The sequence below is a fragment of the Amphiura filiformis genome, chromosome 4 (genome assembly GCF_039555335.1).
Source record: "Amphiura filiformis chromosome 4, Afil_fr2py, whole genome shotgun sequence".
NCBI lineage: Eukaryota > Metazoa > Echinodermata > Ophiuroidea > Amphilepidida > Amphiuridae > Amphiura > Amphiura filiformis.
This window is the reverse complement of record NC_092631.1, coordinates 52363098-52383530: the sequence shown is the minus strand read 5'-3', so window position 1 is coordinate 52383530 and position 20433 is coordinate 52363098. Positions and strand designations below refer to the sequence as shown.

The 20433-nt window shown below is 36.4% G+C and overlaps 1 protein-coding gene across 1 annotated transcript in view; it reads left to right on the top strand.

The window, feature by feature from the left end:
• LOC140151056 (ankyrin and armadillo repeat-containing protein-like) overlaps nucleotides 1-19259 on the top strand; it is a 28219-nt gene extending 8960 nt beyond the window's left edge. Inside the window, 15 exon segments of the mRNA XM_072173255.1 lie at nucleotides 1123-1324; nucleotides 2024-2232; nucleotides 2776-2880; nucleotides 3414-3712; nucleotides 4489-4603; nucleotides 6263-6504; nucleotides 7413-7563; nucleotides 8089-8250; nucleotides 10419-10648; nucleotides 13119-13277; nucleotides 14175-14292; nucleotides 14949-15070; nucleotides 15072-15256; nucleotides 17464-17513; nucleotides 18779-19259. Coding sequence (XP_072029356.1) covers nucleotides 1123-1324; nucleotides 2024-2232; nucleotides 2776-2880; nucleotides 3414-3712; nucleotides 4489-4603; nucleotides 6263-6504; nucleotides 7413-7563; nucleotides 8089-8250; nucleotides 10419-10648; nucleotides 13119-13277; nucleotides 14175-14292; nucleotides 14949-15070; nucleotides 15072-15256; nucleotides 17464-17513; nucleotides 18779-18807 — 2378 coding nt within the window. The 3' untranslated portion in view covers nucleotides 18808-19259.
• Nucleotides 19260-20433: the final 1174 nt, after the last annotated feature.

Genomic DNA, 20433 nt, shown 5'->3' with positions numbered 1-20433 from the left:
ATCCTTCATACACACCCCTACACAAAAAGCACACATCACTAACAAAAAACAAACAAATTGAACACGTAGCTGCATATATGCACACATACACATGCATGTCCATTCAATAGGCTCAACAAATAGATTTTTTTTTCTGTTTTAATGATGAAAAAAGAAAATCAATTATTTGATTCTTTCAAAACCTACAGGCTGTATCAAAATGATTGTTCTCCATCCATTGTTGGTGTTCATAAATAAAACCTGCCTTTTTCAAATACACCATTGAATCCACCTGTAATGACCAGACTTTTAAATATAAAGTATGAAGTCTGGTCACTTGAAAGAAGGAGACTTTGAAGAACAACCATTTTGATACAGCCTGTTTGAAGCATATTTATGTGTCATGGTGTTTATAGGTCATAGAAAAGATTTTTTACAGATTAATTGTTTTCAGGTATCCAGCTAATATTTTAAGGTACGCTAAATGTCACAAAGTTGAGGCCAATTACAAAGACATGATTTGATTCAGGTCTTTATGCCTATTCTTTAATAATCAATCGTGTGATGCAGAGTTACAGCATATGTCTAGTGCGGGGCAATACATTCCAAAATTGTTTTCACCTATGGTAATTAATCCTGTTTCATCACTACTTCTACAGTGAATCGTTGTTTCATTCATATAAAACATGCAGACTAGGGTAAAGAGAAAGACTTGATTGAAGGATTATACAGAGAAAAGCGCTCCACAGACTCCGAGTATTAGACGTACAATATTGTATGTAAAATATCTACGTTATTTTTATCTATTGCCATTCTATTTCCAGTAATGTTTAAGTTCTAACGAATGCTTGATGACGAAAAATCGATAATATGTTACATTTAATATCTAGCAGAAATATATTATCGATTTTACGTCATCAAACTTAAACACTGGAAATAGAATGGCAATAGATTAAACAACGTAGATATGTTACATGCAATATTTTACGTATAATAAAAAGTCTGAATACTGCTTAAAGCTTATAACCCTTTAATAATGAAGTTTTCACAGTAGACTAGTTTTGGTGATTTCTAGATATAATCAATCAATCCATCAATCAATCAACCAAACTTTGTATCCTTGTTCTTTTTATTTGTTTTAAGGTATCACTCCACTTCACCTAGCAGCCAAGTGTGGCTCCTTAGATGCAGCCTTATGCCTCATAGGTAACAAAGTTGATGTATTTTTGGCTGATGTTCAAGGTTGGGCTGCTATACATCATGCAGCATTCTATGATCACGCTGCCATTGTCAGACTCATCATACGCAAGTTTGCAGACCAATTGGAGCTGGAAACATTTGACAAGTAAGTCTTATCTATGCAATAATGGGCTATTCCAATTGAAATCCATACACCACTTATGGAATACACAATCTTAATCTTCTACACAAGGAGTGTGAATTTCAAATGGGGTTACCTGAATGAGTGACTCCATTTGAAAACTACACCCCCTGTGTGGGAGATTAAGATCATGTCTTCCATAGGGGTGTGTGGATTTCAACTGGAATTGCCCAATCCATTGATGTTGATAATAAGTTGGTTTGAATAAATTCCAAATGTTTGTGATTTAGAAAAGTAAATCCTACAATAATAAATCTGTTAGTATGCAATGATTGATCAGTGCACAGCTCCTGTGACAAGAAAAATCACTTGTGAAAATGATGGGCATAGATTGATTGGCTTGACGCTCTGAAAATGAAAGTAAACAAAAACCATTAATGTGATTCTAAAACCGATTGAGTACAAAGAATATAATTAAACAACCCATGGGAATTAGATTTAAACTGACCAGTGGATACCAGTTGTTGTCCTACTAGTTATGGCATGCATATTGGGTGGCCCAGGGAAAAGGTAGCCTATATTTGCAAGACTATCCATGCCTTCAAGGTGAAATAAACCTACTCATGTTACCGTCTGGATATGGTCTGGCCTGCTGTTTTCCTGGGAAACAAGTTTCTAATTTGGGCCTCTAAGTAATTCTTTTTTGTCCTTTCTTCCCATCAGACTAAGGAGAACTCCATTGCTTCTAGCAGCTAGCAGTGGTGCTTTAGATGTTGTCAAAATTCTAGTAAGTCTCGGAAGTATCATCACAAAAGTTGACATGGAAAAGAACAATATGATTCATCTGGCTGCACTCAGGTTCCATACCAATGTCTTGGAGTATTTTATTGATTGGAATAATCCTGATGTACCTGTGTGGGAAACACTTGTAGGTAAGCTGACTTAATACCAATATCAGAGATAAAAACACAGCATTTAAAGCAATAATATGCAATTATGCAAATATAAGTTGCTGTCTTTAAAAAAAACATAACACCTGAAGGCATAGACTGAATTTAGTCGTTGTACGAATCTTTGGCGTTGATTTTTCTAGCATACATATATGCATATGTTGGCTCTTTATAAAAACATGGATGTGACCAGGGATGTCAGTTTTCAGGCAATTGCCTGATTTCAGGCCTTTTGCTACTCCAAATTTCCGCACTTTTATTTATTTTCAGCCCGTTTTGAGGCTTTATAGCCCAAATTTACACGCTTTTTCAGGCTTTTCCTGCCAAGTCACTTCCGGCCACTTTCATCCCTGTGTGATCAATGTGAACATGAAATGTTGACTATCATTCCCAGTTAGAACAACCTAAAGGATTATGATTGAGGTGTTTCATCTGACAAAGCAAATAATAAACATACAAAATGAGAGATTTATATTTATCAATTAACATTTTGTACATATCATGTTTATTTTGTTTTTTTGTTAGGTATGCTGAATTCGGATGATTTTCAGAAGAAAGACAGTGCTGTTCGATCACTTGAGGTTCTCACAACATCAAGCAAGGATTACTGGAAACCAATACTTGGAGCAAGTAAGTTGCAGACATGTATTTACAGTTTGATATATATGTCATGTTAAAAGCACTATTATCAAAAGCATAAATACGCAAAACAATCAAGCAAAAAAAAATATAACACAATAAAACCGGAAACCAGAATTACAGGAAAAACAAAACGTCATCAAATTAAAATAATGGAAAAGTGAATTATGGAGTTATTGATAAGCATCTTTGAATATATTGGTTTTGAGCCATTTTTGAACTCATCAATGGTATGAGAGTTCCATACATAGTCCAGGAAGGAATTCCTTAGCGCCGGGGCAGCGACAGCAAATACCCGTTCTTTGCAGGTCTTGGTGCAAGAGCATACAATTTATTTGTAAGTAAGTCTTCGGGTTTCACCTGCCCTACCCTGAGGCTGTGTGGGGGAATCTACAAGGTAATCAGATCTGATAAATAAGTGGGTAGGCGGTGTTATGGGTGCACATGTCAAAAGAAGAATATTGAAATGAGTGTGTTCAAATTTGGAGTCAATATGAGTGACATATCTATTTCTCTAATTGCAGATGGTATACCAGCCTTGGTACAAATCATGATGCTACCACAGAAAGAGATGCAATCCCTAGCAGCAGCAGTCCTCTGTAATCTCTCCCCTAACAATGCCATCTGTCAAGCCATAGCCAAGGCTAATGCTATCCCAATGCTCATCAAGCTAGTAGGATCAGATGCAGATGATATTCAATCTCGTGCTGCCATCATCCTGGCTGATATGGCCGTGGTGGATGATAATCAGACGTTGATTAGTGATGCAGGAGGAATTGAGCCATTGATTCATCTCTTGGATTCAGAGCTGGAAGATGTCTTGGTAAGATGAACAATATTTCTCTTATAGCATGTTTCTACTTAAAAGGGATATTGAATCATTTTGCCAGCAAAATAGATTGCAACTTTGACATCCTTAAGGCATGTCAGAGTAGTTACAAAACATGTAGCTGTAGTGAATTGGTCAAATTGTGGTATCCTGTGAATAGTAATGACCTCTGGCAAAAATTGTGATTATTTAGAAGTGAGCTTGACGAAGAATTCAAATATCACAGTTACACTTTGGTAGATGTAAAGAATGTTGAAATGAAACATCTTCATTAAACGACACATATCTCAAGAACCTCAATACATTAAGCAATTTTTGAAAGTGCATGCTTTGTGTTCCATACCCATTCAAATCTTCAAGGTGTAACTACTTAGAATTGCATGTGTATATTATGAAGGCAGCCTATATGAAGTGCACGACAGATAGTATTAGTAGTAAGAGTGTTGTCTACCTGAATTTCAAGTTAGCTCAAGTTTTCCATGAGAACAGAAATTTGACACTGTAAGGGCTCTGACTTTTACCGTCACACATCATAGCGTTTTACCAATTGCGCTATCTGGTGTGCCGATCGGCATACATGATGTTGGCATTGATTTGAATTATTGAATAGTTTGTACTATTCAACTGCTGGAAAAGAATTTGAAGTGTTCCATTTCATTTGGCTTTGCCTTGTGACAGAGAAAAGTCAAAATTTGATACTATATCTTATCATTGCACACTCAGGCATTCAATATTTGTATACCAATAACCTTAAGTAATTTTTCTTTCAGGTTGAAGCAGTGAATGCAATCCGTGTGCTTTGTGTGAATCACCATAACAACCAGACACTAGTAGTAAAACATGGGGGTGCAGGACCATTAGTAGAATTTCTTCAAGTCAATTCGGGTAAGTCATTGTGGGGATGCCAATGAGATAGAATCAAGGAGTACCGACTCCGCCATGTTAGTGTGTCGCTCGTGGAGGGACAACTTCATGTACCTCTATTATTTCGCTATGTACCTGGCAAAGTTTGATTCAAAGTGTGCAGTTGTTTGCATTCTGTGTGTGACGCATTGTGCTAAGCATTGCATACGCAAACCTTTGTAACACTCAAGCTTAAAGACGCAAATTATCTTTCAATTTTGGGCTCTTGCCGACAAATAATGGAGGTACATTCAGTGGCTCCATGAGCGACAAACCAAGATGGCGGATTTGCCATAGTGTTACATATGGTCCAATTTGAGTTGGTAATCTTTGGGTATACATAACAATATATTTGGTGGGTGCAAATGAAGTTTTAATTCTCAGTTCAGGTAAAGAGATCAGATTGTTTGTATGGCTGTAAAAAAGCATGGTAGACTACAGCAAAGTCAGCATGAAATGTATTGACATCCCTTCTGATGGTAATTTAGGAGTATATTTAGAACACACAGCCCATCCTCCCTTTTATACAGCTCTATCTGTTGTCTGGCCATGTGATCTCCACAGGAAAACATGATTGTATACCTCTCTGAAAACTTCATAAACACTATGGGTCAATAATATTTGGCGGTCTTTTAAATTAAAAAAAAGCATGAAAACCAAAACTTTTCAAAAATTGTCTGCTATTCAGTAAACAATAAGTGAACTGCAATATTATATTTTAAGAAATCTCATGCTTCAACAAGAACATCACATGTGTATTGTCAATGGTGGATTTGTTTAATTCGGTGGCATGAAAACATGACGGCTTACTATTCAAAATAGAGAGTAGTCTGCATGATTGAACTTGTGCACTTCAGAACATAAACTTTATTTAACAATATCACAGTACTTCTCTTAAAGATAAGAACTGTTTCTGCAGTATCTTTTGTAAAAATGTTATTGGTTCACACACACTCTTCATTGGGCACTGATATGTTATCAACAAAGCTTTCCCATGATCCTTTGAGAAATCAAGGTGAGGGGGCAAACCTTTCAACAGGTTTGACCATTACACCACACAGTGTCATCGCCCCGATATCTTCACAGCAGAAATCGCCATGGTAGGTTGAATCCACAGCCACGCATGACTATTTTGTTTCGACCTGAGGCTTCTGACAATAGCCTGGTAATTGACCTCTCTCTGTGTGAGTGAGCATGTATACGCCATGAGGTCATCTGCTTTTAGACTACCTCCACGAAAGTGAGTGCAGCTAGCCCACGCTGCGCTATAGTTCGCACATATAAAATCAGAATTGTTGTCAGTTTTTGAGCTCAATACGCATGCTTCTTTCTCAATACGCAAGCTAACGACTATCATATCCTTTCAACACATATGTTCAAGTGCAAGGAAAAAAATATGGCTTCTTTAGAATAAAAAATTACGGAGATATTCATCATTTTCTACCCCGGTATCCAAAGATTTATCGTCTGAATATCAAATCGTGCATAGCACATTCACGTGTATCGATCCCGTGTATTCATTTTCATGATTTTAGTGTCTCTGCTGTACAATGTAATTATTAACCAGACGATGTTGGTGTGCACCATGTATAGTAATCTATTATCAATACATTGATTTGCCCCTCTCTACCCTATTTTCAGGTTTACTACAAGCTGCAGCAGCAGCTGCAATTGCAGCATTAATGAATGGCCATGCCAAGAACCAGATCAAGATAGTTGAGTTAGGAGCAGTGAAACCATTGGTTGGTTTACTCAGACTCAGGAATGTTGCTGTGCAAGTCAAAGCTGCAGCTGCGTTAGAGTCTATGGCACTTGATAATCCTGAGAGTCAAGCTGCTATTCTAGGTCTCAATGCACCAGGTCCTCTTATAAGATTACTTACGGTAAGTGGAATCATTGGTTGAAGGGTTACTCGACTTAGGAATGTACCTGCAAATTCAAGCTGAAGCTGGTACTGTGTTAGAGTCTATGGGACGCAGTTTGAAGTGTTACATTCAGTGGCGTGCGTGGCCGCCTCCCAACCCGGGGGCTGAAGAAGAAACAATTTTGCCGCCCTTCCTTAACAGCCCGAAAAGGTTGACCCAATTTTTTCTCGGTCTGAAAAAGTGAAGAGCAAAAAAAAAAAAAAAAAAAAAAAAAAAAAAGGATTTTAGGAGCTAGCGCCCTAAAAGCAACCATTTTAAAAAATTGTATGCTTTTTCAATTTTTACGCCTTTTTTCATTGCTAATTGCGTTTTGTCGCCCCATTTGTTTTTGCCGCCTGTGTTTTTGCCGCCTTCTTCTTCCGCCGCCCCTTCATTTTGGCCGCCCCTACTTTGACCCCGGGGGCTGGCCGCCCCCAAAGCCCCCCGCAAAATACGCGCATGACATTTGATCCCACCAGTGCCACCATGTTGTGCACAAGATGTTTTACAATGCTTGTTGATAAATTTTATATAGTGTAAAAAAACATCCAATTTTATCATTATTATGTTTTTGAAATCTTTTATTGGTCAAAAATGATTTTGGGTCAAAAAATTGTTGAAAAAAAACAGTTGGTGAAAAAAAGTGAGCCTATCCAACAGAGTCCAGGTGTTGAGTCCAAGTGTCTGTTATATTGGTCTCTTTTAACTCTGTACAAAGTATAGGAAGGAAGATGGGGCGAAGGGCAATAAAAATTAATCTGCAAAATTTATTTGTTTTTCTTTTAATAATTTAATATTGTTGTGTACAATAATTGTCTTTATTTTGCTTTAATTTTATACCTAAATTGCGTTTATTTAAACTCATTTATTCAATTTATAATTTTCAGAATTGGAAGTTGGATGTGAAGGAGCAAGCTGCCTGTACTTTATGGGCTCTTGCAGGTCATACTAGACCACAACAGAAGAAAATAGCTGAATACATTGGTATTACTGGAATCATTGACTTGATAGTCAAGTCAGAGAGATTGCAATATGTTGGTGAGTTATATTATCATCACTGATCATTGATTATTAGAATTGTTATAATAGTTATGGATAATCACTAAGGGGGAGGGATGGCAAAGATTTTGTGGCACTTGTGTGAAATTTTTGCACACTGAGGGGGTAAGAAAGTACCATTATGTGAAATATATTTGTGAAGTCTGTTTTCTACTTAGTGAGCCAAACTGCATATATCGCGGAAAACTTTGTATGCATAACCTCACGTAATGCTCTGCATAGAATGTGTATGCTTCAATGCATTTTGGACACAATCAGGGAACATTATTTCAAATATAGGATCACAATGCGCAATTTTGAATAAAGGACTGTGGAGTAATAGAATTTATCCTTTAGTTGATAAGAATTCTGTAATCTCATTGGTCAAACACCATGTGGATAAAAATCTGTATTACCTGCATACTCATTAATATACATTACCCGTATTACCTGCATAGCCCTAACATGCACGCATCTGCATAACATGATTTAAACATATCTTAATTGACATTTGATTGTTTTCAGGTACCATGGCTTTGATTGCATTGACAAGAGACAGCTTTGAGAAGCAAAACAAACTGAAACAAGAGAATGGCATTCTACCATTGGTTAGAATTCTACGCTCTACCAAGACATCAGAGAGGGTATTACTAACAGTGATCAGAGCTCTGGGAATACTTTGCATAGGTGAGCTTGAGATGTCATCAATGGGCAGGAAAAATGTCCTATGTTCATTCTCGCTATTACCTGTTTGGCAACTAGGAAACATTATCAAAATGTCAGATTTGATGCTATTTTCATTTTGCAGGGAACATAAAACACACTTAAGGGAAGGGGTATGAACGTTTGGACAGTATTTATTGTGGGACATTAGAGTAGCCCTACTAGTATAGGGCCTTTTGACTGTGGTGATCCAAAACCATGCTATATCATAAAACCTGGCTATGTCCAGAGAGCTGCTGCCAGTGACTGCTAATTCCCCAGAAAGGATATATATAGGGCCTTTTGACTGTGGTGATCCAAAACCATGCTATATCATAAAACCTGGCTATGTCCAGAGAGCTGCTGCCAGTGACTGCTAATTCCCCAGAATTTCTCGGGGACAGCGGTTTAGTGGGTTGTGAGCTGTCACTGGGTTTTTAGCAGTTCTCAGTATATAGCATGGTGTATATAATGTGTAATAAAAAAAGGCCCTGTGGTAGGGCTACATTAGAGCACATCAGACATATCGAATTGCATTCTGAATACGAAGAATAGCCTTCTGATATCAAATAATTTTGATTTTTTGAAATTCGCAATGTAATACACATTTTATGGCAAATCATTAAAAATTGATATTTTTGATATTTAACAGTACTCGAAGTAAACTTTATAAATCTGATGACTTCTACCTAAAGTGTATGTAGGTGGGATGAAAAGCCGACGATCAATTGAAAATTTTGACCTTTCGTATTGAAGATATGGATTTTTTTCCCAAAACATCAAAAAAATTAGGTCTTTTTTTCTTCAATATGAAAGGTCACAATTTTCAATTGATCGTCGGCTTTTCCTCCCAGCTACATACACTTTAAGACTATATCATTAAATTTATAAAATTTACTTCGAGGACTGTTATATCTCCAAAATGTGAAAAATATCAAATTTTAATAATTTGTCATAAAATTTGTATTATATCGTGAATTTCATAAAATGAAAATTATTTGATATCAGAAAGACATTCTTCGTATTCAGAATGCAATTCGATAGGTCTGATGTGCTCTCATGTCCCTAACCGATTGAACTCCAGACGGGCAGAGCGCTCATTCCAGTTCCCTTAACTAACACATTCTTTGAACAGTATTTTTTGTGCCCCCTGCAAAATGAAAATATTAAATTGGATAATTTGCCACTGTTGCCTATTTGCCAAATAGGCAATATATTATAGTGAAAATGCACATAATGAGGATTTTCCTGCCGAGTGATGATAGTATGTTTAAAAATCAATGATTTAATATATTGTAAAATTGTAAAAGATTAGAGAAAAAAAGAACATGATTATGATTCACAGTGTTAATTGTTCTTATGCAGTGGGTAATGTAAAGAATTTTCAGAATGAAATTTTCAGAATGAAATTTTCAGAATGAAATTTTCAGAATGAAAAACTTGTATGAATATTGACAATCTAAGCTGACTGGATGCATGATCAAAATTGTGAGTGGGTGGGTGTGTTTGGGATGGTTATGTGTGGGGCATGTGTGTATGCAACGCTGGGGTGAGTGGGTATACATGCTTATGCAGTTGGCTTTGTTTGCATTCTTTCTTTTCAATATTGTTGATTGAGATTTAATGATCAACATTATAGTAATTTTTGTCCAAACAGTACCATTTTGATACCTTCCGTGTCTAGTAACTCAGCTGCTAACAGAGAAAGATACAATATAACTCTATGAGTAGCTTAGGAAAGCAATAGATTGATGCATCAAATAACATTACACTAATTCGTCAGGTGCATTACATAGTGACGGATCTGCACTTTACGGTAAAATCCACAGTGGCGGATGTTGAGATCTCAAAATAATTGCGCAAGACATAGTGACGGATAACTTTGGCAATCTATCTCATATGTGAGATGTACGATATTACTACATTTTAACATTTTGAAAATATCTTTCATGGGTCTACTTTTAATAGACACATGAATTGCTGAACATTAATGGCAAGTTTGTAATCTATGCCCAATACTATTTACCTACTCAACGTTTTCCCGATGCCAATTTTTTGATAAATTTGCAATTAACATCCGTCACTATGTAAAACACCCTTGGTTTGACATCCGTCACTATGTAATGCACCCGACGAATTGTCTTCCATCACAGGTGTTGCCAACGTTAACAACAAGAAGACACAAGACAAGATAGCAGAAGAAGGCACCATTGCTACACTGGTACAGCTACTCAAGAGTAGTACTAATGAGCTAATTAAGGTGGAGGTAGCCATAACAATTGGGTGTATTATATTATGTAACAAGGACAACCAGGAGATGCTGAATGAGGAGCCATTATTTAGCGTTAGTCTACTGTTGAAGCTACTGCATGCTAGGGATAAGGTATGTATTGTAAGTGTTGCCAATGTTGCATTTTAGCAACCAAATTGGACTACGGGGAACCAACCTTTGTTGCAACTTTGCTTAAAATTGTGCTATTTGGGTAATCATTAGACCATGGAAGCCTTTATTGCATAGTTTTGGTTAGTTCTTTCAGATAGAATGTTTGTTTTCAGGTCTAAGTACCTTTTCATTATACATGGGTCAGACATTCTAAAGAGTGTTTGACAACAGGGTTTTCTTTAAGCATTTTGCTGAAGGGGTATTTTCAAATTTGTTGGACCCTTTCAATTGTGAAATTTTACTCTGAAGGGGTCCAAAACATTGCCCAAGGGGTATTTTTTTATTTTGGAAAACTGTTTTTAACAATGTGTTTCTATAATTATTCAAATCTTGTAATATTTGAACGCGTACGTTTTGATGATTTTTGTACGCGTTGGACTTTGAACTCCAGGATTTGAAGGGGTCTGCAAAGTGTGTGAACGCGTAAATACACATGTTTTGTGCGTTAAAGTAAATCCTGTTTGACAATGATTGTTTGCTGCTTGTAGAAGTCAGCTTTTTAGCAACAATTCAGTTTTGAGTTACATTGTTCCAGCCATTTGGATTCTAGAAGCAAAAATGTGATGTGATCAAGCAAAATGAGTCGGATGGCGGGGATATCGATTTTCCCAATCAATAGTAGTTTTGTATTTTATTGTTCTGAGCAACACTAAAATATCCATATCCAGAAACCCTAAGTATAATTATGATATATATTAGACTTTATTTCAACACGGAAAGCCCAATTCAACAAAAGTTGTTCTTCCTTGGGGCTGTGCATAAACAAACATACATGTACAAAATAACAAACAATTACAAAAGCTTATATTATCTAGACTTAATACACATACAAAATGTATTACAAACTCAAAATTATTAATTGTTAAAAGCCAAAATGATCTGTAAACATGGTTTGTTTTGAACAATTCCAGTGCAAAATTATGTTGATCTACTCACATTTTCAGTGACGTTTCACCACTACACTAGTGGTTTCTTCAGACTGCAACTCATCACATCTTGACTGCTTCCTTTTATAGTCAACAGTAGCCGTTGAGGGCGTGATGAGTTGGTCAAAGATGTTGTTGAGTGAATAGGCCCCCTCGTCCTTGTTTAGAGTGTCTTTTCCTTTTCGGCGTATCCAGATAGCCTCTTTTAGCCATCTGGTGGTCTTGTCAGCTTTGTCGATAACTTTTGAGTCCTCCCAATTGATGGAATGATTAGAAGAAGCTACATGGTCGGTGATAGCTGACTTGTGAATGTCTGCGATAGATGATTTTCGGCTAGCTCGAGTATATGGTTTGCTTTCAAGTTTCTCCACCTCTTTTTGGTGTTCTTTCAAGCGGACTCCGAAGGGACGGCCGGTTTCTCCAATATATGAACTAGCACAGTCTCCGCAGGGGATTTCGTAAATCACCTCCGCTTTTTGTTGAGGGAGGAGTTTGTCCTTGGGATGAACGAGCATGCTACGTATTATGTACGGTGTGGTTTCATAGCAGTTCTTGAAGCCATGTTTTTTAAAACTCATGAGACTCGCTCAGTAAGGCCCTCTATATAAGGAACTACAACCATGCCTTTTGACATTTCACCGTCATCTTTTTGCTTCGAGGCAGGCTTTGTTTTGGGCGTAGCTCTGTCTTGTTTTACTTTCTTTATTGACCAATCTGGGTATCCGCAGCACGACAAGGCTTCACAGATATTTTTCTCCTCTTTTTGCTTGTCCGCTTCCTCAGTGACCAAAGCATCACTCCGATCTAACAGAGTTCTGACCACTCCTAATTTTTGATGTAATGGATGGTGGGAGGAAAACTGCAAGTATTGATCAGTGTGCGTTTTCTTTCTATAAATGCTAAGTTTCACTGAACCGTCGGGTTTTCTGGTGATAAGAGTATCAAGGAAGGGAATAGAGCCCTCTTGCTCTTCTTGCGTAGGGTGAATTTTACACTGTTGGTGGGATCAATGGTGTTTAAATGATCTGTAAGATTGTCTACTTGTCCTTTGCGTACTATTTCCAAAACATCGTCAACATATCTCTTCCAGAGATGGGGGCTCTAGCCAAAATGATACTTATGGTTACATACTTACCATGCTTACAGGCATGGCTTTATGGGATTTTCAAGAAAATAAAGCACAGAGAATGGCTCATGTAATTAAATTGAAAATTGAATTTTGATTTTGATCGACATCGGATTTATTTAGCTTGATCGCATCACAAATGTGTATCACAGTTGCCCATTGAACAGTACAGGACCCAAACTAGCATGTGTTTATTCAATCATACCAGCTATACAAAACATTTCAGACCTAAAATATCACTGGAAAATACAAGCTTCAACTTAATACCAAAATCTGAATTTTGATGGGGGAAAGTGTGGAGGTGAAACTAAAAATCAGGCCACCCACCGTTAAGCTGTGATATTTTATGATCCCACAGGGTGTGAAACTAAAAGCTGGTACAGCCTTGGCCACCTTTGCATTCAACAATACCTCTCAGCAGATAGCCATCCGGGAAGCAGGCGGTATTCGTATGTCAGCTTTCCAACAGTTCCTGGATTCAAATAATGAAGCATATCAGGCTCATGCAGCCTTCCAGGTTAGTAGTAGAGGAATTGTTTTCAGTAAACTCACAGACATGTGTATATAATATCCATATCGAAAGAATGCACTTCTTCATCAAGTAGAGGTCACGCCAAATCATCTCCAAGTCACATGGTTTAGGAATGTGCTCTGTATTCTTAAACCATGTGGCTTGGGGTTGATTTGAAGTAAGCTCCAATTGAGATAAATCTGGTATTTATTCCTACCTATTATGTACAAAGAGATGCCTTTGGCAGCTGAAAAGTGCATCTTTGATCCGGATATACACATGACAAAACTGCATAATAATCTCTATACAAATTTGATCATTAATTGTAAAATTGATTTGTAAAAGGACTTAATATTTTGTGCTCCCAGCACTGGTTATGCAGTTTTGTGTCATGATGGTGATCTGATGGGCAGAGGGAGGTAAATGATCAAATCAGTTCATGATAATATTATTATCATACACCTCTCATGCTTTGTAAAGATTGTGCATAGTGCTTACATTTGCATTTATACTGGGCTGCAGTAATGACCTCGCTAGAAATTGATGTTTGCCCATTTTAATAAAATTGCATGTCCTAATTGACCATTAACCAGACTTCTACAGCCCATTTGGGGTTCAAAGAGTCAATAGCCTTTCTCAACACCTACAATTATACTCTAGCATCTGTCAAAGATATTAACTTTGCGGGAGTCTTTGCCCGTCCCATGAGCAAACTCTCTGGCTAAAATGACGGACAGACGGGTGGCTAGCTAAGACTCTGTTCATTGTTCTTGCATGATTATTGGTTGTCTACTGCAGTAAGATCTTGGAAAGTGCATCCCAAGTCTTAGGTCAAGTTGACCTAAGGGTGTCAATATGCCTCTTTCACTCAGTACAATGTCTCCTTTTGTCTTTCCTTTATAGATTGTGGTCCTAGCAAGAGTGATAGTAGATCGGGATCAAGTGTCATTGTCAGCTGAAGGCGTGACAACGCTAGTCAGGTTGTTGAGATCAGGAGATGATGACACTATTATTCTAGCAGGTTTGTAACTCTCATAATGCTAGCAATCCAATATAAAAGGTCTACAAATATAAGAATGTCATAAAAGGGTTAAAATTTTGATTTTGAGCTAACAGAATCATCAACAAAAGTGTTAATCAATTAGAAGTATTAGAGGTATTTTAATCATAAAATATCTTACTTTGTGCTATTTTGAGGGTTGATTAACAAGCCATGGGTAGCACTTTTATATTCAAATTACCCCCTCTATAACTGAAATATAGCACAGTGTCAGAGCCATGCAGTCATCGAATTAATTCTAATAAAAGTTGTGGTGCAATTTAATCTGACGTAAAGCAATTTGAAGTCTCAGACAATCGACACATAAAGTCAGTACAATGTTGTATCGCAATTTTGCACCACACTGTTATAGTTGTATCGCAAAAGGTGAAATTTGGGGTGCAATTTGCTCTGCGATAGGGCTTATTTGGAACGTTGGTCGGAGCTCATCCAAAACGTAGCAACCATGCCTGGAATTTAGATATATTATGCTGATGCATTATGTGTCTGAAATTCTGTAGACACACCCCTACACACTTGTTTAAGTGGCAAGTAGTTTCTTGTCAAATAGGCAAAAACCCACTGTATCTACAATAATATTGTATCTACAAATCTACCATTCTACTTAATATTTACAGGTGCACTTGTAGCAAGTCTAGCCCATACCCGTGCTGGTATCCCTGATGCCTTGATCACCACAGGGGTAGTGGACATCCTTATAGGACATCTATTCTCAAGCTCTCCTGAAGTACGTTGCGCAGGCTGCGGTGGCGCTGGGTTATCTTACCTTTAATCGCAGAGCTACAAGGTTGTTGCTAGTAGCAAGCAGGAACACACCAGGATTATATGACCGACTCATGGATAATCTGGATAAGGATGGCAGGATTTCCAAAGATTATACGGATGAGTTCCGTCGTGCACAAATTGTAGGATTGCCTGCTTTGAGGTGAGGGGTTGTTAAGGAAAAAAAAAGGTTTGTCTCAAAGCTAGCGCACACATTTGTAAAATCGCGAGATTTGAAAAAAAAGAAATGCAGAATTTTTTTTTATTTAAAAAAAAAAATTCTTAAAATACTATAAAAAAGTTGGGATTAAAAAAAATCGCATTCCGCATTTGTTTTCAAACCACTCATGAGCTTTGAGACAAACCTTTATTTTTTTTGGCCTAATATGGTACAAAGTAATTTTGTGTGACTAAGGTGACTATAGTTATAGTCGTGACTATTTGGATATTCTGTTTCAAATTCATACTACCTCTGTGGAAGAGGTTAGCAATATCTTCCACAGGGCGAGTATGAATTTTAAATGGCATGAGCACATTAGACATTTGAATTTCATTCACCCTGTGAGAAAGATTCAACCTGAATCTTCTACAGAGGGAGGGAGAGTTTCAAATAGAGTTGGTTAATGTGCTTATTCCATTGGAAATTCACCCAAAATCTTCCACGGGGGAGTGTGGACTTTCACTGGATTGGCCCATTAGAGGTAGTTATACTTTTGACTATAATCTGATGATAGGTGACTAGTTATAATGTCCACAAAAGCCTAAATAAAGGAAATATTTATTTTAAATGCATCAAAATATTACCCTGCAAACTTTTATACATAGGTGTAAATGGGCTATTCCAGTTTAAATCCATACATCCCCTATGGAAGACATGACCTTACTTAATCTTCCACACAGGTAGTGTGCATTTAAAATTTGGATGGATACCTGAATGGGCGACTCCTTTTGAAATATACACAATCATGTCTTCCATAGGGGGTGTATGGATTTAATGGGAGTAGCCCAGTGTTGTTGAAATTGGTCTATATTCATACTTAATCTCTGCCAGAATTCTTTTGCATTGAACATGATGTGTATGTAGCATGTGATGGCAAAGTGCAAAGCATTACAACTGCAAGTTTAGTCAGTTCTTTCTAGCATTTCTTTCAAGTCTTGTGAACCTGAAGGTATAATTATCAGTGGGCTATATTGAAGCCAAAATGACTTTTTTGGTTATTTTAATTTCTAAACAGTTTTTTTTTTTTTTTTATATAATCTATCTCAACATGAAATGACAAAATTTTTGGCCTGGTGTCCGAGAAAAAAGTGTGCAGCGCCCTCTTGTGTCACCATACCTTATCATTGTGGAGGGAGTAGATTCGAGTACAAAATCCTTCAAAGTAGTCCTTTTCTGGCATGTTGCTATGATTTTGGTGTCTAAATACATGTAAATGAGCTCAAAATACCTAATTTTGGAAGTTGCATGAAAATTGGACATTGCGTTTTCATAAAAATGGACATTTTGGGTCAAAATTGAGCATGAGGGCGCTTTTCATGATTTTTCGAAAGTTAACGTCCTTTCCCTGTTTTTAATAGCTATGAAGATGATCATTAGTTCAAACTGCTCAAGAAATTTCAGCATTTTATCACAATTAGTTTGTCCGTAGCACTCGTTTGAATGTTCCTTCGATACTGCTATACAAATGCATGGGGGTCAACAACCTTTTGTCATGTACAATCCAATGGTGGCATCCAATTGAACGTTCTGATGAGCGTTGCGGACAAACTACTTCTGCTAAAAAGCTCAAATTTCTCGAGCAGATCAAACTTCGGTGTATCTTCATAGATGTAAACAATAAAATACCGAAAGGAAGAAAATTTGCGCAAAATCTTGAAAAGTGCCCTCACGCTCAATTTTGACCCAAAATGGCAATTTTTAAGAAAACGGAATGTCAGATTTTCATGAAACTTTCAAAATTAGGTATCTTTAGCTCATTTACATATATTTAGACACCAAAATCATAGCAATATGCCAGAAAAGGAGTACTATGAAGTCCACTCCTCGACAAAGATACGGTATGGTGACGCAAGAGGGCGCTGCACACCTTTTTCTCAGACCCCTGCCAAAAAGTTTGTCATTTCATGCTGAGATAGGTTATATAGAACAACAAAAACTGTTTAGAAATTAAAACAAAGTATGTGCCATCTATAGCCCACTCCTAGTATAATGTGCATTATTATTCCTGGGTCAGCAGTTTAAATCAAAACAGAACAAATTTAATGTAATTCATACGTTTTGATGCTAATAACTCTATGCAATATTAATGTTTTGTACTTCAATGCATTAATATTAATCCTTCCGTTTTCCCTTTCTTTTTCTCCAAACAGCCTTGAAATACATGGTGGACCTCCAGCAGTACCCCCAGCCAGGCCAAGGGGTATGTATATGCTGACACTCATACTTGTTTTATTAGTAAATATAATCTTGTTTTCTCAAACCATTTGTCCACAAGCAAATTTCACATTTCACTGCTTACATGTTACTGATTTTATTGTTCTTGTTGGTTTTTTTTTTTTTGGTGTTAAAATATTTTGGCCTAAAAATAATTTACTAGCAATTAAGACACCACAAGGTTTTGGGAGAATGGTTAGGTTGAAGGGTACGATTATTATTGAGATTAACAAAAAGAGTTGAGGAAAAATTTTGAGATTCAGGTAACAAGATTAGAGTAGGGGTTCAGATATGGATTTAGAGTGGCATTCTTTATTGTAAATTGCCACTATCATGGTAGAAGAAATCATGTAGATAATATTTATATCAGGGCAGGTGCGTTTGCTGTCAGGTCGGTGACATCTTGCCTATTTGGTGTGTAAAATGAAATCTTTTGGTCTGTGTGAGTAATGATAATGAAATCAATACACCCACTTTGGAAGACATGACCTTTTAGTCTCACACAAGAGGTGTAGATTTCAAATGGAGTCACACATTCAGGTAATACCATTTGAAATTCACAGCCTCTGTGGGAGATTAAGGCCATGTCTTCCATAGGGTGTATGGATTTCCACTAAAGTCTGCACAAAAAGAAACTCAGCTGTTATAAACACGCCTATAGCTTCAGAACTAATAATTGTTTTCACAATATTTCAACATAGTGGGAAGGATGAATTATTTACTCACATTTTGATACCCCATTTGTCAAATGTTGTTCAATATTAACAACACAGTAGTGTTTTTAAAGAAAAATAGCCGAATTTAAAAGTGGCAGTTTACAGCGATCAATGGTTATTATGCCAGCACGGTAGCACGTAAAGTCCGCCATTATCTTCACGCTTAGTTCAAATCAATACAAATAGCTGCAACTGTTAAATTCGGCTATTTTTCTTTCAAAACACTGCTGTATTGTTAATATTGAACACAATTGGACAAATTGAGTATCAAAATGCGCGTAAATAATTCATCCTTCCTCTATGTTAAAATATTATGAAAACGATTATTAGTTCTGAAGCTATAGGCGTGTTTATAACAGCTGAGTTTCTTTTTGTGCAGACTTTAGAAGAGCTCAATATCAGGTTGGTATTATTGATAGTTGGGCAAATAACTTTTCAGAATTATTGGCCCTAGCATCAACAACAACCAAAAGTCATGTGAGATATAAAGAGGATGAAAAATTGATTGCGACTCATTTTATTCAACCCCATTCAGGAAGTTCAGCAAGACCCGGACAAGCATGAGCTTTTACAGAGAACGACAGCAAGATAATACCATCTCAAATCGATCAGTATCTGCACCAGCCCGTACCAGGATAGACCGGGTGAAATCCGCTCCCATGAGACGTGAAAGGCTCACACCGGTGATTAAAGTGAACGGTGGGGAAGTGAAAGGTGGACAATATGTGAAGAAAGAGAAGAAAGTTGAAATGGTAGATGCAAAGGGAGATGCATCATCACGCAAGAATATGAAGAAAAATAATGCTGCATGGACTTGAGATGTTATAAAACATTGCATATCAAAGGCTAACTAAAAAGAGATTCGTCCCAGGAGACCACACCCGTAGCTTTTAAAATTAAGATTTTAGTGCATTTCTTTTTTTAAGTATTTTTCCTTTTTTCCAGGAAAACCAAACTGCAGCAAAAAGAAGTGGCTTAAAAAATGCAATTTGCTCAAGTCATTTTCTGGTAATTTTCAATTACCGTATTCGTCCGAGTATAGTCCCATGCTCGAGTATAATCCAACCACCCATTTTTCGAAAAATTTCAGAATTGTAAAAAAAAAAAAAAAAAAATTTTTTAAAGTTTTTTTTTTTTGTTTTGAGTGTCCCTGGACCTAGACCTAGAATAGATGCTAGGATCATTCATGGTTGACCTAAAAAAAAAAAATTAAAAAAATTTCAAGATATTTTGTATTTTAATATGAAAATTGATAATTTGTATTCATGTCATACTCTAAATGATTTCAAAATGCATTGAATTTGAATGCATTTTGAAATCATTAATAGAGTATGACATGAAAACAAAGTATCAATTTTCATATTAAAAATACAAAATATCTTGGAATTTTTTTTTTTTTTTTTTTTTAGGTCAACCATTAATGATCCTAGCATCTAGGTCTAGGTCCAGGGAAAAACCGAAAAAAATTAACTTAAAAAAATAAATTTTTTTTTTTTTTTTTTTTTTTTTTTTTTTAAATTCGAGTATAATCCCACCACCAATTGTGAAATTGTTACAGAATTGATCTGAAATAGATATGAAAATACAATTTATTTTCTTACATAGAGTATTACCAATAATATAGGGATGATTCAATTTGAACAAATTTTGCCAAATGCTATGAATATTATCAATGAGGTATACCGTAACACTATATTCTATCAGTAATTTGTCGGCCGTATCACATACTGACGTATTTGCAAAATACGCATTTCGAGAAAATCGAAATTGATATTTTAGGGATTTTCATTTGATTAAAACATTATATTGTCGATTAAAACCTGGTTAAGAATAATGCAAATATACCATATTTTCAATGTAATTTAATTATCACTATCAGAGCATAACTTATTCTGCAAAAAAATCAATATTAAATAACATACGTCACTATGTGGAACAGACTAATAACAATTTCGCCGTTCAAATGACAAATATATGTGAAAAAGACAAAACAGTCATTTTACCATACGTCACTATGTGAAACGGCAAATTCTTCAAATTGCAGATACGACAAACTGGGCTTGCGCAGTTTAGTTGATCGGCAAATACGTCGGTATGTGATACGGACATATCAAGGTTTTACAAATACGACATAATTAAATTAATTATTATATCTTACTAATTAATCCACTTTGAGACATATTATTCGGT